Here is a 17,794-nt window from a genome sequence, read left to right on the forward strand (position 1 = left end):
GATTAAGCCTCGTCATTAGAGATTCCAATAATGATGAGAGATTTAGATTGTGCAGATTAAGCCTCGTCATTAGAGATTCCAATAATAATGAGAGGTTTAGATTGTGCAGATTCAGCCTTGTCATTAGAGATTCCAATAATAATGAGAGATTTAGATTGTGTAGATTCAGCCTTGTCATTAGAGATTCCAATAATGATGAGAGGTTTAGATTGTGCAGATTAAGCCTCGTCATTAGAGATTCCAATAATGATGAGAGGTTTAGATTGTGTAGATTCAGCCTTGTCATTAGAGATTCCAATAATGATGAGAGGTTTAGATTGTGCAGATTAAGCCTCGTCATTAGAGATTCCAATAATGATGAGAGGTTTAGATTGTGCAGATTCAGCCTTGTCATTAGAGATTCCAATAATGATGAGAGGTTTAGATTGTGCAGATTCAGCCTTGTCATTAGAGATTCCAATAATGATGAGAGATTTAGATTGTGCAGATTCAGCCTTGTCATTAGAGATTCCAATAATGATGAGAGATTTAGATTGTGCAGATTAAGCCTCGTCATTAGAGATTCCAATAATGATGAGAGGTTTAGATTGTGTAGATTCAGCCTTGTCATTAGAGATTCCAATAATGATGAGAGATTTAGATTGTGCAGATTAAGCCTCGTCATTAGAGATTCCAATAATGATGAGAGGTTTAGATTGTGTAGATTCAGCCTTGTCATTAGAGATTCCAATAATGATGAGAGATTTAGATTGTGCAGATTAAGCCTCGTCATTAGAGATTCCAATAATGATGAGAGGTTTAGATTGTGCAGATTCAGCCTTGTCATTAGAGATTCCAATAATGATGAGAGGTTTAGATTGTGCAGATTCAGCCTTGTCATTAGAGATTCCAATAATGATGAGAGGTTTAGATTGTGTAGATTCAGCCTTGTCATTACAGATTCCAATAATGATGAGAGGTTTAGATTGTGCAGATTAAGCCTTGTCATTAGAGATTCCAATAATGATGAGAGGTTTAGATTGTGCAGATTAAGCCTTGTCATTACAGATTCCAATAATGATGAAAGGTTTAGATTGTACAGATTAAGCCTCGTCATTAGAGATTCCAATAATGATGAGAGGTTTAGATTGTGCAGATTCAGCCTTGTCATTACAGATTCCAATAATAATGAGAGGTTTAGATTGTGCAGATTAAGCCTTGTCATTAGAGATTCCAATAATGATGAGAGATTTAGATTGTGCAGATTAAGCCTTGTCATTAGAGATTCCAATAATGATGAGAGGTTTAGATTGTGCAGATTCAGCCTTGTCATTAGAGATTCCAATAATGATGAGAGATTTAGATTGTGCAGATTCAGCCTTGTCATTAGAGATTCCAATAATGATGAGAGGTTTAGATTGTGCAGATTCAGCCTCGTCATTAGAGATTCCAATAATGATGAGAGATTTAGATTGTGCAGATTCAGCCTCGTCATTAGAGATTCCAATAATAATGAGAGATTTAGATTGTGCAGATTAAGCCTCGTCATTAGAGATTCCAATAATGATGAGAGATTTAGATTGTGCAGATTAAGCCTCGTCATTCGAGATTCCAATAATGATGAGAGGTTTAGATTGTGCAGATTCAGCCTCGTCATTAGAGATTCCAATAATGATGAGAGGTTTAGATTGTGTAGATTCAGCCTTGTCATTAGAGATTCCAATAATGATGAGAGGTTTAGATTGTGCAGATTCAGCCTTGTCATTAGAGATTCCAATAATGATGAGAGGTTTAGATTGTGCAGATTCAGCCTTGTCATTAGAGATTCCAATAATGATGAGAGGTTTAGATTGTGTAGATTCAGCCTTGTCATTAGAGATTCCAATAATGATGAGAGGTTTAGATTGTGCAGATTCAGCCTTGTCATTAGAGATTCCAATAATGATGAGAGGTTTAGATTGTGTAGATTCAGCCTTGTCATTAGAGATTCCAATAATGATGAGAGGTTTAGATTGTGCAGATTCAGCCTTGTCATTAGAGATTCCAATAATGATGAGAGGTTTAGATTGTGTAGATTCAGCCTTGTCATTAGAGATTCCAATAATGATGAGAGGTTTAGATTGTGCAGATTCAGCCTTGTCATTAGAGATTCCAATAATAATGAGAGATTTAGATTGTGTAGATTAAGCCTTGTCATTAGAGATTCCAATAATAATGAGAGGTTTAGATTGTGCAGATTCAGCCTTGTCATTAGAGATTCCAATAATGATGAGAGGTTTAGATTGTGTAGATTCAGCCTTGTCATTAGAGATTCCAATAATGATGAGAGGTTTAGATTGTGCAGATTCAGCCTTGTCATTAGAGATTCCAATAATGATGAGAGGTTTAGATTGTGCAGATTAAGCCTTGTCATTAGAGATTCCAATAATAATGAGAGATTTAGATTGTGTAGATTCAGCCTTGTCATTCGAGATTCCAATAATGATGAGAGGTTTAGATTGTGCAGATTCAGCCTCGTCATTAGAGATTCCAATAATGATGAGAGGTTTAGATTGTGCAGATTAAGCCTCGTCATTCGAGATTCCAATAATGATGAGAGGTTTAGATTGTGCAGATTCAGCCTTGTCATTAGAGATTCCAATAATGATGAGAGGTTTAGATTGTGTAGATTCAGCCTCGTCATTAGAGATTCCAATAATGATGAGAGGTTTAGATTGTGCAGATTCAGCCTTGTCATTAGAGATTCCAATAATGATGAGAGGTTTAGATTGTGCAGATTCAGCCTCGTCATTAGAGATTCCAATAATGATGAGAGGTTTAGATTGTGCAGATTAAGCCTCGTCATTCGAGATTCCAATAATGATGAGAGGTTTAGATTGTGCAGATTCAGCCTTGTCATTAGAGATTCCAATAATGATGAGAGGTTTAGATTGTGTAGATTCAGCCTCGTCATTAGAGATTCCAATAATGATGAGAGGTTTAGATTGTGCAGATTCAGCCTTGTCATTAGAGATTCCAATAATGATGAGAGGTTTAGATTGTGTAGATTCAGCCTTGTCATTAGAGATTCCAATAATGATGAGAGGTTTAGATTGTGCAGATTCAGCCTTGTCATTAGAGATTCCAATAATGATGAGAGGTTTAGATTGCGCAGATTCAGCCTCGTCATTAGAGATTCCAATAATGATGAGAGGTTTAGATTGTGTAGATTCAGCCTTGTCATTACAGATTCCAATAATGATGAGAGGTTTAGATTGTGCAGATTAAGCCTTGTCATTAGAGATTCCAATAATGATGAGAGGTTTAGATTGTGCAGATTAAGCCTTGTCATTAGAGATTCCAATAATGATGAGAGGTTTAGATTGTACAGATTCATGCCTTGTCATTACAGATTCCAATAATGATGAGAGGTTTAGATTGTGCAGATTCAGCCTTGTCATTAGAGATTCCAATAATGATGAGAGGTTTAGATTGTGCAGATTCAGCCTTGTCATTAGAGATTCCAATAATGATGAGAGGTTTAGATTGTGTAGATTCAGCCTTGTCATTACAGATTCCAATAATGATGAGAGGTTTAGATTGTGCAGATTAAGCCTTGTCATTAGAGATTCCAATAATGATGAGAGGTTTAGATTGTGCAGATTAAGCCTTGTCATTAGAGATTCCAATAATGATGAGAGGTTTAGATTGTACAGATTCAGCCTTGTCATTACAGATTCCAATAATGATGAGAGGTTTAGATTGTGCAGATTCAGCCTTGTCATTAGAGATTCCAATAATGATGAGAGGTTTAGATTGTGCAGATTAAGCCTTGTCATTAGAGATTCCAATAATGATGAGAGGTTTAGATTGTGCAGATTAAGCCTTGTCATTACAGATTCCAATAATGATGAGAGGTTTAGATTGTGCAGATTCAGCCTCGTCATTAGAGATTCCAATAATGATGAGAGGTTTAGATTGTGCAGATTCAGCCTTGTCATTACAGATTCCAATAATGATGAGAGGTTTAGATTGTACAGATTCAGCCTCGTCATTAGAGATTCCAATAATGATGAGAGGTTTAGATTGTGCAGATTAAGCCTTGTCATTACAGATTCCAATAATGATGAGAGGTTTAGATTGTACAGATTCAGCCTCGTCATTAGAGATTCCAATAATGATGAGAGGTTTAGATTGTGCAGATTCAGCCTTGTCATTACAGATTCCAATAATGATGAGAGGTTTAGATTGTGCAGATTAAGCCTTGTCATTAGAGATTCCAATAATGATGAGAGATTTAGATTGTGCAGATTAAGCCTCGTCATTAGAGATTCCAATAATGATGAGAGGTTTAGATTGTGCAGATTCAGCCTTGTCATTAGAGATTCCAATAATGATGAGAGATTTAGATTGTGCAGATTCAGCCTCGTCATTAGAGATTCCAATAATAATGAGAGATTTAGATTGTGCAGATTAAGCCTCGTCATTAGAGATTCCAATAATGATAAGAGGTTTAGATTGTGCAGATTAAGCCTCGTCATTAGAGATTCCAATAATGATGAGAGATTTAGATTGTGCAGATTCAGCCTCGTCATTAGAGATTCCAATAATAATGAGAGATTTAGATTGTGCAGATTAAGCCTCGTCATTAGAGATTCCAATAATGATAAGAGGTTTAGATTGTGCAGATTAAGCCTCGTCATTAGAGATTCCAATAATGATGAGAGGTTTAGATTGTGCAGATTCAGCCTTGTCATTAGAGATTCCAATAATGATGAGAGGTTTAGATTGTGCAGATTAAGCCTTGTCATTAGAGATTCCAATAATGATGAGAGGTTTAGATTGTGCAGATTCAGCCTTGTCATTAGAGATTCCAATAATGATGAGAGGTTTAGATTGTGTAGATTCAGCCTTGTCATTCGAGATTCCAATAATGATGAGAGGTTTAGATTGTGCAGATTAAGCCTTGTCATTAGAGATTCCAATAATGATGAGAGGTTTAGATTGTGCAGATTCAGCCTCGTCATTAGAGATTCCAATAATGATGAGAGGTTTAGATTGTGCAGATTCAGCCTTGTCATTAGAGATTCCAATAATGATGAGAGATTTAGATTGTGCAGATTCAGCCTCGTCATTAGAGATTCCAATAATAATGAGAGATTTAGATTGTGCAGATTAAGCCTCGTCATTAGAGATTCCAATAATGATAAGAGGTTTAGATTGTGCAGATTAAGCCTCGTCATTAGAGATTCCAATAATGATGAGAGATTTAGATTGTGCAGATTCAGCCTCGTCATTAGAGATTCCAATAATAATGAGAGATTTAGATTGTGCAGATTAAGCCTCGTCATTAGAGATTCCAATAATGATAAGAGGTTTAGATTGTGCAGATTAAGCCTCGTCATTAGAGATTCCAATAATGATGAGAGGTTTAGATTGTGCAGATTCAGCCTTGTCATTAGAGATTCCAATAATGATGAGAGGTTTAGATTGTGCAGATTAAGCCTTGTCATTAGAGATTCCAATAATGATGAGAGGTTTAGATTGTGCAGATTCAGCCTCGTCATTACAGATTCCAATAATGATGAGAGATTTAGATTGTGCAGATTAAGCCTCGTCATTACAGATTCCAATAATGATGAGAGATTTAGATTGTGCAGATTAAGCCTCGTCATTAGAGATTCCAATAATGATGAGAGGTTTAGATTGTGCAGATTCAGCCTTGTCATTAGAGATTCCAATAATGATGAGAGATTTAGATTGTGCAGATTAAGCCTCGTCATTAGAGATTCCAATAATGATGAGAGATTTAGATTGTGCAGATTAAGCCTCGTCATTAGAGATTCCAATAATAATGAGAGATTTAGATTGTGCAGATTAAGCCTCGTCATTAGAGATTCCAATAATGATGAGAGATTTAGATTGTGCAGATTAAGCCTCGTCATTAGAGATTCCAATAATAATGAGAGATTTAGATTGTGCAGATTCAGCCTCGTCATTAGAGATTCCAATAATGATGAGAGATTTAGATTGTGCAGATTAAGCCTCGTCATTAGAGATTCCAATAATGATGAGAGGTTTAGATTGTGCAGATTAAGCCTCGTCATTAGAGATTCCAATAATGATGAGAGATTTAGATTGTGCAGATTAAGCCTCGTCATTAGAGATTCCAATAATGATGAGAGATTTAGATTGTGCAGATTAAGCCTCGTCATTAGAGATTCCAATAATGATGAGAGATTTAGATTGTGCAGATTAAGCCTCGTCATTAGAGATTCCAATAATGATGAGAGGTTTAGATTGTGCAGATTCAGCCTCGTCATTACAGATTCCAATAATGATGAGAGATTTAGATTGTACAGAATCCAGTTTGGAGATGTGTGATGCTGGGGTGCCAGCCCATAGGTGAGACATGTTCTCCATTCAGGATATTTGGTGAACATGTAAACAGTGAGCAACAGTTCTGATTTTTCAAGGGATGACTTGGAATGATGGAGGATATCTGACCTGGCTGGTAAATTGTATGCCAGCTTTGGTGCATGGGCAGCACTTCAGAGGTCATTGGGAGGCCTAGAAGTTCAAGAGACTCAAGTATTCCAGTGGAAATGTAAGTCCATAGGTGGGTTCATTTGACGATCCTGCATTGATCAGGTAACCCTTGTTCTTTGAAAAAATTGTGAAAACATCTTCATCTTGACAAGATTTGGTGCCTCCTTCTCAACAAGCAAAGGTCATACATAATGCAACATGTCATAATGCAAGTTGGACGTCATCAGGAAATCAATGATGATGATGAGGATGATGATGATGCTGATGATGATGATAATGATGATGGTGATGATGATGATGATGATGCTGATGATGATGGTGATGATAATGATGATGATGATGATGATGATGATGACGACGATGCTGATGATGATGATGATGATGATGATGATGTATGTGTATTGATCCCAATAAATCTCTCTCTTCATTCAGGATGAAGTTAATCAGATTGTTGAAATGAATATTCGGCTCCGCCAGGTGAGGATTGAACCAGGAATGCAGGTTGAGAAATTCAGTAAAGATAGTTATGTAATTATTTATTTAATATTCCTATTCTTCGTCCCTAATTTGTTGATCCAGTCATAATGATTTCCCGAAATACAATGACAATCTGTTCCGAGATGATGAAAAGGCAATGGACGCATATGAGACTCGTAATCTTGTCATCAATTTGATGTCTGTGCTTTCATCGCTCTGACCGCTCTGTTTGCATCCCCACCCCTCTATCCCCCTTCACCCCTCTATCCGCCTTCACCCCTCTATCCCCCTTCACCCCTCTATCCCCCTTCACCCTCTATTCCTCCACCCCTCTATCCCCCTTCACCCCTCTATCCCCCTTTACCCCTCTATCCCCCTTCACCCCTCTATCCCCCTTCACCCTCTATTCCTCCACCCCTCTATCCCCCTTCACCCTCTATTCCTCCACCCCTCTATCCCCCTACACCCTCTATTCCTCCACCCCTCTATCCCCCTTCACCCTCTATTCCTCCACCCCTCTATCCCCCTTCACCCCTCTATCCCCCTTCACCCCTCTATCCCCCTTCACCCCTCTATCCCCCTTCACCCCTCTATCCCCCTTCACCCTTTTATCCCCCTCCACCCCTCTATCCCCCTTCACCCCTCTATCCCCCTTCACCCCTCTATCCCCCTTTACCCCTCTATCCCCCTTCACCCCTCTATCCCCCTTCACCCTCTATTCCTCCACCCCTCTATCCCCCTTCACCCTCTATTCCTCCACCCCTCTATCCCCCTTCACCCCTCTATCCCCCTTCACCCCTCTATCCCCCTTCACCCCTCTATCCCCCTCCACCCCTCTATCCCCCTTTGCCTCCTCCCCACGAGTGAATTTAACTTTATGAACTGTCACACTGCATGTATGTGCTGTGGATGTAGCACACGTGTGATGGGCCAAATCACATCCTCCTGCATTCAAGTTCCTTAATAGTTCAAATTATTATTTTTACATTTCCACGTGACCATTATGTTTTGAGTTTATTTCATTCATTTAATATCAATGACTGAAAGTTGATTCTTTGTCACTCGACTTTATTTTAATATGAGTAAATACCAGCCATCGCTTCGCTAACGGGAATCCTTATGAGAGGGGGAGGGTGGGGGGAGAGAAGGGAAGGGGGAGGGGGGGGAGAGAAGGGAAGGGAGAGAGGGGGCAGGGAGGAGGGGGTCGAGGGAAAGGGAGAGAGGGGAAGGGAGAGAGGAGGGAGGGAGGAGGGGGTCGAGGGAAAGGGAGAGAGGGGAAGGGAGAGAGGGGGGAGGGAGGAGGGGGTCGAGGGGAAGGGAGAGAGGGGAAGGGAGAGAGGGGGGAGGGAGGAGGGGGTCGAGGGAAAGGGAGAGAGGGGGGAGAGAGGAGGGGGGTCGAGGGAAAAGGAGAGAGGGGAAGGGAGAGAGGGGGGAGGGAGGAGGGGGTCGAGGGGAAGGGAGAGAGGGGAAGGGAGGAGGGGGTCGAGGGAAAGGGAGAGAGGGGGGAGGGAGGAGGGGGTCGAGGGAAAGGGAGAGAGGGGGGAGAGAGGAGGGGGGTCGAGGGAAAAGGAGAGAGGGGAAGGGAGAGAGGGGGGAGGGAGGAGGGGGTCGAGGGAAAGGGAGAGAGGGGAAGGGAGAGAGGGGGGAGGGAGGAGGGGGTCGAGGGGAAGGGAGAGAGGGGAAGGGAGAGAGGGGGGAGGGAGGAGGGGGTCGAGGGAAAGGGAGAGAGGGGGGAGAGAGGAGGGGGGTCGAGGGAAAAGGAGAGAGGGGAAGGGAGAGAGGGGGAAGGGAGGAGGGGGTCGAGGGGAAGGGAGAGACTTCATTTTTCTGTCCTTTTATTACAAAAGTATAAAATAAAGATTCCTTGGAGTCAAAACAAACTAAACAAACGAGTTACATACACATTTTACCATCGGGGAAACCAAAAGCAACAAAACGTTAAGGTACCAAAAAGAAGCACAAAGGGATATCTAGTGAAGACGAGAGAGGAAGCACCAAGCGGACATCAGATATTTTACAAAATCATCATTTACACAGCACATTCCCTCAGGGTTCCAGGTGGATGGAAGGAGAGTAACAGTGAAAATCAGGTTTTACCCGCGGCTTGCACAAAGTGCTCTGAACATCGCCACAGCATCTGCACTGCACAAATCATTCTTTATCTTTGATTTCCTCGTTTTGTAAATTGCCAATTTTGTTTGGTAAATGAAAAAGTTTACAACAATTGGTGCTTGGATGTTAAAGGGCCGACTTGGACCAAATCACTCACGGGACAAGGTTTCACTCTGTCCACAAAAGGGACAGTGATCACTCACGGGACAAGGTTTCACTCTGTCCACAAAAGGGACAGTGATCACTCATGGGACAAGGTTTCACTCTGTCCACAAAAGGGACAGTGATCACTCACGGGACAAGGTTTCACTCTGTCCACAAAAGGGACACTGATCATTCATGGGACAAGGTTTCACTCTGGGAGGTTGGGAGGTACAGGACGAACCAACCAAGGTTGGGAGGTACAGGACGAACCAACCAAGGTTGGGAGGTACCGCAGGCACGAAGCAACCAAGGTTGGGAGGTACCGCAGGCACGAAGCAACCAAGGTTGGGAGGTACCGCAGGCACGAAGCAACCAAGGTTGGGAGGTACAGGACGAACCAACCAAGGTTGGGAGGTACCGCAGGCACGAAGCAACCAAGGTTGGGAGGTACCGCAGGCACGAAGCAACCAAGGTTGGGAGGTACCGCAGGCACGAACCAACCAAGGTTGGGAGGTACCGCAGGCACGAAGCAACCAAGGTTGGGAGGTACAGGACGAACCAACCAAGGTTGGGAGGTACTGCAGGCACGAAGCAACCAAGGTTGGGAGGTACCGCAGGCACGAAGCAACCAAGGTTGGGAGGTACCGCAGGCACGAAGCAACCAAGGTTGTGAGGTACAGGACGAACCAACCAAGGTTGGGAGGTACTGCAGGCACGAAGCAACCAAGGTTGGGAGGTACCGCAGGCACGAATCAACCAAGGTTGGGAGGTACCGCAGGCACGAAGCAACCAAGGTTGGGAGGTACAGGACGAACCAACCAAGGTTGGGAGGTACTGCAGGCACGAAGCAACCAAGGTTGGGAGGTACCGCAGGCACGAACCAACCAAGGTTGGGAGGTACAGGACGAACCAACCAAGGTTGGGAAGTACAGGACGAACCAACCAAGCAAGGTTGGGAGGTACAGGACGAACCAACCAAGCAAGGTTGGGAGGTACAGGACGAACCAACCAAGGTTGGGAGGTACCGCAGGCACGAAGCAACCAAGGTTGGGAGGTACAGGACAAACCAACCAAGGTTGGGAGGTACTGCAGGCACGAAGCAACCAAGGTTGGGAGGTACCGCAGGCACGAACCAACCAAGGTTGGGAGGTACAGGACGAACCAACCAAGGTTGGGAAGTACAGGACGAACCAACCAACCAAGGTTGGGAGGTGCAGGACGAACCAACCAAGGTTGGGAAGTACAGGACGAACCAACCAAGCAAGGTTGGGAGGTACAGGACGAACCAACCAAGCAAGGTTGGGAGGTACAGGACGAACCAACCAAGGTTGGGAGGTACAGGACGAACCAACCAAGGTTGGGAGGTACAGGACGAACCAAACAAGCAAGGTTGGGAGGTACAGGACGAACCAACCAAGGTTGGGAAGTACAGGACGAACCAACCAAGGTTGGGAGGTACAGGACGAACCAACCAAGCAAGGTTGGGAGGTACAGGACGAACCAACCAAGGTTGGGGGGTACAGGACGAACCAACCGAGGTTGGGAGGTACCGCAGGCACGAAGCAACCAAGGTTGGGAGGTACCGCAGGCATGAAGCAATCAAGGTTGGGAGGTACAGGACGAACCAACCAAGGTTGGGAGGTACCGCAGGTACGAAGCAACCAAGGTTGGGAGGTACCGCAGGCATGAAGCAACCAAGGTTGGGAGGTACAGGACGAACCAACCAAGGTTGGGAGGTACCGCAGGCACGAAGCAACCAAGGTTGGGAGGTACCGCAGGCACGAAGCACCACCCTTAGACATCTGTCTAGTTGGCGAGATGATCTGACGCCAGTCGCTGAGGCAATAGCAACAACACTTAGCCACTTATCATTGGCATTATTTTTACGGTGGCACACTTTAGTGATTGATGTAGCCACAAACTTTTGAATGAAGGCCCTGCTGTTATCAAAACCTTCAAAAAGTGAGTTGTAAAACAGTGGCTCGTTAAAAAACATGGATCTCTCGGACGTAGTTCGATCGCGATGGCTTGTCAAAGCTTGCCATACATTTAACAAACATTGGTAGAAAGAAGGGAGTGAAGAGAAATCAAACTTGGTCAGGTCCATTAGGAAGAGCTCCTTAGCATGACCGAAATTCTCAACTTGACGCAAAACACAGCATGCAAGTTGCCTCCAAGGCACAAAACACAGCATGCAAGTTGCCTCCAAGGCACAAAACACAGCATGCAAGTTGCCTCCAAGGCACAAAACACAGCATGCAAGTTGCCTCCAAGGCACAAAACACAGCATGCAAGTTGCCTCCAAGGCACAAAACACAGCATGCAAGTTGCCTCCAAGGCACAAAACACAGCATGCAAGTTGCCTCCAAGGCACAAAACACAGCATGCAAGTTGCCTCCAAGGCACAAAACACAGCATGCAAGTTGCCTCCAAGGCACAAAACACAGCATGCAAGTTGCCTCCAAGGCACAAAACACAGCATGCAAGTTGCCTCCAAGGCACAAAACACAGCATGCAAGTTGCCTCCAAGGCACAAAACACAGCATGCAAGTTGCCTCCAAGGCACAAAACACAGCATGCAAGTTGCCTCCAAGGCACAAAACACAGCATGCAAGTTGCCTCCAAGGCACAAAACACAGCATGCAAGTTGCCTCCAAGGCACAAAATACAGCATGCAAGTTGCCTCCAAGGCACAAAACACAGCATGCAAGTTGCCTCCAAGGCACAAAACACAGCATGCAAGTTGCCTCCAAGGCACAAAACACAGCATGCAAGTTGCCTCCAAGGCACAAAACACAGCATGCAAGTTGCCTCCAAGGCACAAAACACAGCATGCAAGTTGCCTCCAAGGCACAAAACACAGCATGCAAGTTGCCTCCAAGGCACAAAATACAGCATGCAAGTTGCCTCCAAGGCACAAAACACAGCATGCAAGTTGCCTCCAAGGCACAAAACACAGCATGCAAGTTGCCTCCAAGGCACAAAACACAGCATGCAAGTTGCCTCCAAGGCACAAAACACAGCATGCAAGTTGCCTCCAAGGCACAAAACACAGCATGCAAGTTGCCTCCAAGGCACAAAACACAGCATGCAAGTTGCCTCCAAGGCACAAAACACAGCATGCAAGTTGCCTCCAAGGCACAAAACACAGCATGCAAGTTGCCTCCAAGGCACAAAATACAGCATGCAAGTTGCCTCCAAGGCACAAAACACAGCATGCAAGTTGCCTCCAAGGCACAAAACACAGCATGCAAGTTGCCTCCAAGGCACAAAATACAGCATGCAAGTTGCCTCCAAGGCACAAAACACAGCATGCAAGTTGCCTCCAAGGCACAAAACACAGCATGCAAGTTGCCTCCAAGGCACAAAACACAGCATGCAAGTTGCCTCCAAGGCACAAAACACAGCATGCAAGTTGCCTCCAAGGCACAACAGGCTCATGCAAAAAGGACCATATCGTGCGTAGATGAAAAGCCATGATTCGGCATTTTACGTTGACAAGTCCTTGACCACCCTCAAATATCGGCAAATTCAATGTTTCCGGTCGTAGCCAATGCCTACCAGACCATAAGAAATGAGTGACGCTCTTCTGTATTCCGTCGATTAACCCAGCAGGTGGTTGCAGAGCCAAAACCTTGTGCCACAGAATGGAGGTAACCAGGTTGTTTTTGACCAGTCCTCGGCCACGGTAAGACAATTGGCAGAGTAGGCCTTTCCATTTTATTAAAGGAAGTTCAATGCGTTCAGGCAAACCTTCCCAGTTATGCCTGATGAAATCTCCAGGACCAAGAAAAACTCCCAAAAACTTGATTCCATCTCTTCTCCAAGTGATATTTGCAGGGAGAGATGGGGGTGAGGGGGGACGTGGGGAGAATGGGGGGAAAGAGGGGTGGGTAAGGGGTTCAAGCCACAGTGCCTCTGTTTTTTCCCAGGTGATTTTTGCTGACGAGGCTCTGCTAAAACGTGCTAAAGCTTGCATCATCTTAGCAATGTCATCAGAGTTTTGATACAAACACACACATCATCAGCGTAGGCAATGGTCTTTATAGTGTGGTTTAAACCTCCAACAGTGAAACCAGACAAAGACTAACGAAGAGTGTTCAAGAGGGGTTCAAGGGAAAGGGTGTATAAAGCACGTGGAAGTGGGCAGCCCTGCCTAACACCTCTTTTAATACAAAAAGGGGGCACAAGCTCATTAGTTATGTTTAGCAGGGCAGATACGTTTTTAAAAAATCCGTTTTTTAAGGCCATTTTCCCTGCTGGAGCGGGGGTTAGCTTTGTGGGCCCCATGACAATGATCATGGTTCCCTTTTTGAGGTAATGTTTTTTTTATGGCCGGATGCCCTTCCTGACACCAACCCTTTAGTCGCCTCTTACGACAAGCAGGGATACGGTGTACCTATTCTAAACCGGGGCACACACCGGCACATATGTTTGACTAACACATATGTATACATGATAAAATAAAAGGTCCAAAACCAAACCGATTAAAGATGTGTGTGTGTATATGTGTGTGTGTGTGTGTGTGTGTGTGTGTGTGTGTGTGTGTGTGCACGCATGTGTGTATATGTGTGTGTGTGTGTGTGTGTGTGTATGTGTGTGTGTGTGTGTGTGTGTATGTGTATGTGTGTGTGTATATGTGTGTGTGTGTGTGTGTGTGTGTGTGTGTGTGTGTGTGTGTGTGTGTGTGTGTGTGTGTGTGTGTGTCCGGGGCTTAACCTTTTTTTACCGTTTAAGTTTTGTCATCAAATTTTCAACAAAGCTATATTATGAGAACTAGTGAGGTACACCCAGAAGCAAACAGACAATGCAGAAACGGCGAATGCTAAAGCATGAAACAAATAAATTCCACATTCCTGTAGCACCTTCAGTCGCACATCAGACATGGACAGCAAGTTCGTGAAGGACTTCCATGAAAAACATACCCGTTCGCAAACAAACGGGTATGTTTGTTCCATACCCAGGCAATGGCGAATCTGCATATGGCGATCCGTGAATTCACGTTTCGAAAGTAGAAAACATCACGGCATTTCGTCATTCACTTGAACTCGATATCTTTTTTCATTCCAAACAGCATAACTCCAATCACAAATTAAATAACATTAATATAAAAAATAAACTTTTAACAACATTCGTGACATAAACAAATATTTAAATCCTGATGTGAAGTTCCGTACGGTTGGGTGAATACAATTACGAATTCAAAATCGTAATTGTATTCACTCAATTCCAATCATCAATTGATACTTTAACAAAACCATTAACACGATTAACGTTTAACGATTTAACATTGCGATTGAATGATGATTGTATTGGGATATTATCAAACCCGCGCATTGCCGTCATCTGTCCACTTCCGGATTCAATGCAGGTTCGTAATCCTCATCAAAATCTAAACAGTATTTGTAGAATTTCAATAAAAGCCACATCACTGTTCATATCGGTAAATATTATTCCATCGTGTTTGGAAAAACTGGAAAATTGGAAAAATTGGAAAAACAATATAGCCTATTTTGCTCCAGGGGGTCCCAGGATTACCCACCCAAAATATCGTTGCGATCGGTTCAGCCGTTTTTGCGGTACCTTCGAACGGACGGATGGACGGACATTTGGTGAATTATAGTAAGATAAGGAGAAGACAAATGAATAATTTTGATCAAAAGGTCAAAGGTCAGTATCACATAAAATTGTGAATTTTCATCTGATCGACCTGAAATATTAAGAATTTGCATATTGGGTCTCATAATTGGTTCACCAATTAAAAGCTAGAAACGGAAGGCAGAAGAAGAGGAGGATGACGTCTGCATACAAACGGATGTGGACGTTATTTGCATTTTCAGATGTCTAGTTTGACATGTTTACCAGCTACCACCAATATTACTATTAGCATAACAACAAATTCTTAAATAAATAAAAAAGAAATCGAGTACATTATGAATCATGTCTCCCTGGTGATTCACATACATAAACATTGTCTTAATATAAATACTGTTCTTACCTTAATGACTAAAGTAGGTACAACAGTTTTTCCCTTCTGTTAGCGTAAACGTCCGCAATGTCCTCCGGAATCAGCTTCACAGTTAAACCGTTTTCTAGGGCGAAGAAGAGTCAGTGAAGACAATCTATCTTCGCCCATGTTGAGCACAAGTTTCTAATACGTCTCATTGCAGAAAAGCTTCGTTCCGAAGTGGCTTCATTTGTGAAAATCCTTCATTTGTGAAAAATCACAAAGTTGTTAAACTAATTTGAAATAGGATGCAGCCAATCACGTCACTCCATGCAAATACCGCGATATCTGCAGTGGCTGGTGGAAGAAATCCACGCACTTGGGTTCCGTTTCGCTGTTACTCACGTTTAAATATGGGATGTTTTTATATTAATTGTAAACTACTGGAAAAAAACAGGTGGGGCCATTGCCCCCCCCCCCTTGTGCCCCCCCCCCTGCTGCCCCCCAAACTCCGCCGGTGATTCACAGTAATTAAATGATGATCTGAAAAACCAGAGAGTAAAATTCTAGTGAAATTGAAAAATGGTGAATTTATATTGATCCCGTCAAGCCTAGCTAGGGATACCTGGTTGTTTGTGATCTTGCTCCAGGTAAATTGATACGTCGTCGGATTATGTTGACGCCAAAGTTCCTGAAGCTTAAAATCCCTTATTATCCCCGCTAATAATTTAGCTGGTCCGGGATGTGGTTCCGCACCGTTCCTGTCTAGGTTTGGTTGCAGAGTGCAGTTAAAATCACCTGCCATTATAATACACCTGTGCAGGTCTATTTGCCTCATATAAGACCCTAATCTCGCATAGAAGCGTTGCCGCTCCGTGCTATTTGAAGGGGTATAAACGTTCAACAAAGTAAAATTTATGTTATTAATAACAAATTCCAGGGAGGCTAAGTGCCCTGGGATTATGTTTTTAAAGGAAAGTTTTGATGGACGGAAATGGGGGTTCAAAAGAAAAGCCACTCCCGCAGTTTGGGAATTGGAATCGCTAAACAAAACTGGTCGTTTTCACCATCGGGTTCCATTCTGCATGGGATTCTGGAGTAGTGTGGGTCTCTCGTAAGAAAAGTTCGTGTCATTTTTTAGCTGCGACGAGCAGCTCTATGAGAGGACCTCGTTGTTCTTGTTGTTGGGGTGCCTTTTCGAATAGCGCATGCGCATACATATTAATACGCATATTCCAATGGGTATCCTCATGCTTGTACACGTCGCAGCTGGTGTCCACACTGTGGTCATTTTCTCTTGTTCTGTTGTGCAAGGGTTCACTTGGAGTTTGCGCACCTGACTCACGCACGCCACCATTTATATTTAAGCTTTCAAAACTCATTTTTTGAGTTCATCTTTTGCTCTCACAATGTACTTTTTTAGCCTGCTACATTGGGCTTGTGTGAAATGGTCACTAGTCTGTCGGATGATGTTCCTTGCTGTGTCGATAAACCCGTGCAGGTCAGAAAAGTGATCTTTAATGTCTACCTTTCTCTTTCTAAAAGTGTGATTGAGGAATTTCATTATTTCGATAGGTTAGACATTGGATTCATTTGTTGTAGGGAACTCCTCAATTTTGTAAGATTTCCCCTCGGACATGTCGGAACCACTGCCCGGGAAACTTTCAATTGCTGGTTCTTGGGGCTCTGAGGTAACTTGTGGTGTGAAGGTGTCATCCTGCTCCGTATTAATAGGAGCAGGAGGGGGTAGCAGAATTAAAGGAATCTCGGGTAGTGGGGGATAAACGGGGAAAACCATAACAGGTTTAACAGGTTGGGGTTCTCTGTCACTTTTGCCAGTGTGCTCAGGTATGTTATGTAAAACAGCCGGCACAGGTGTACGGTGGGGTTGGAATGTTTTCTTTATGCTCAAAAATAGGGGGCACTGGAGGTACGATCGGGTTTCCTCCTATTTTTCCGATTGGGTCTTGATGCAGTTCGTCATCATTCACACAAGGACACGGAACACTTTTACTTTTCCCTTTAGGAGGAACATAATTTCCCCCATTGCAATGTGGGGACAAGTGGACAATATGGACTGTGGGGACAATATATGGGGACAATATGTGGGGACAATATGGACCAACTTCTATCTACCCATCCCAACTCTCTCTTCCTCATATGTGGTGATTTCAATTGTCACCATGCCAGTTGGCTGGGTGTGGGTACCTCTCTCACCAGCCATGGCTCCTCAGCAAAGGACTTCTGCGACTCACTGGGACTGACAAAATCTGTCAATTTCCCGACCCGGATCTCAGTCAACGGAGCATCTTCTCTTCTGGACTTGGTTATGACTAACTTCCCTGAAAATGTCTGCTGCTCTTCTTCTGCTCCAATCGGCTCATCTGATCATGTGCTTGTTAAAGTGGACATCTCTCTGACCATTCTCAGAGAGCCTCCTCAGCGTCGACAAGTCTGGCATTTCACTCAGGCCAACTGGCACAGTCTTCAAGCAGCCATCAATCATCTGGACTGGTCTCCCATCTCTACCGCCTCTGACATCAACTCATCCTGGGAATTCTTCCAAAGTAAATTGCTCTCTCTCATGCACAGATTTATCCCATCTTG

At 43.4% G+C, this 17,794-nt stretch overlaps 1 protein-coding gene across 1 annotated transcript in view; it reads left to right on the forward strand.

Annotated features, from left to right (window-relative positions):
- Window positions 1-17,794, forward strand: part of LOC137430973 (acetylcholine receptor subunit alpha-like) — a 174,746-nt gene that overhangs the window by 50,756 nt on the left and 106,196 nt on the right. The window contains exon 3 of the mRNA XM_078781273.1: window positions 6,940-6,984. Within this exon, the coding sequence (XP_078637399.1) occupies window positions 6,940-6,984 (45 nt within the window). The remainder of the gene's footprint in view (window positions 1-6,939; window positions 6,985-17,794) is intronic.

The sequence above is a fragment of the Myxine glutinosa genome, chromosome 7 (genome assembly GCF_964187855.1).
Source record: "Myxine glutinosa chromosome 7, kmMyxGlut1.1, whole genome shotgun sequence".
Classification (NCBI taxonomy): Eukaryota; Metazoa; Chordata; class Myxini; order Myxiniformes; family Myxinidae; genus Myxine; species Myxine glutinosa.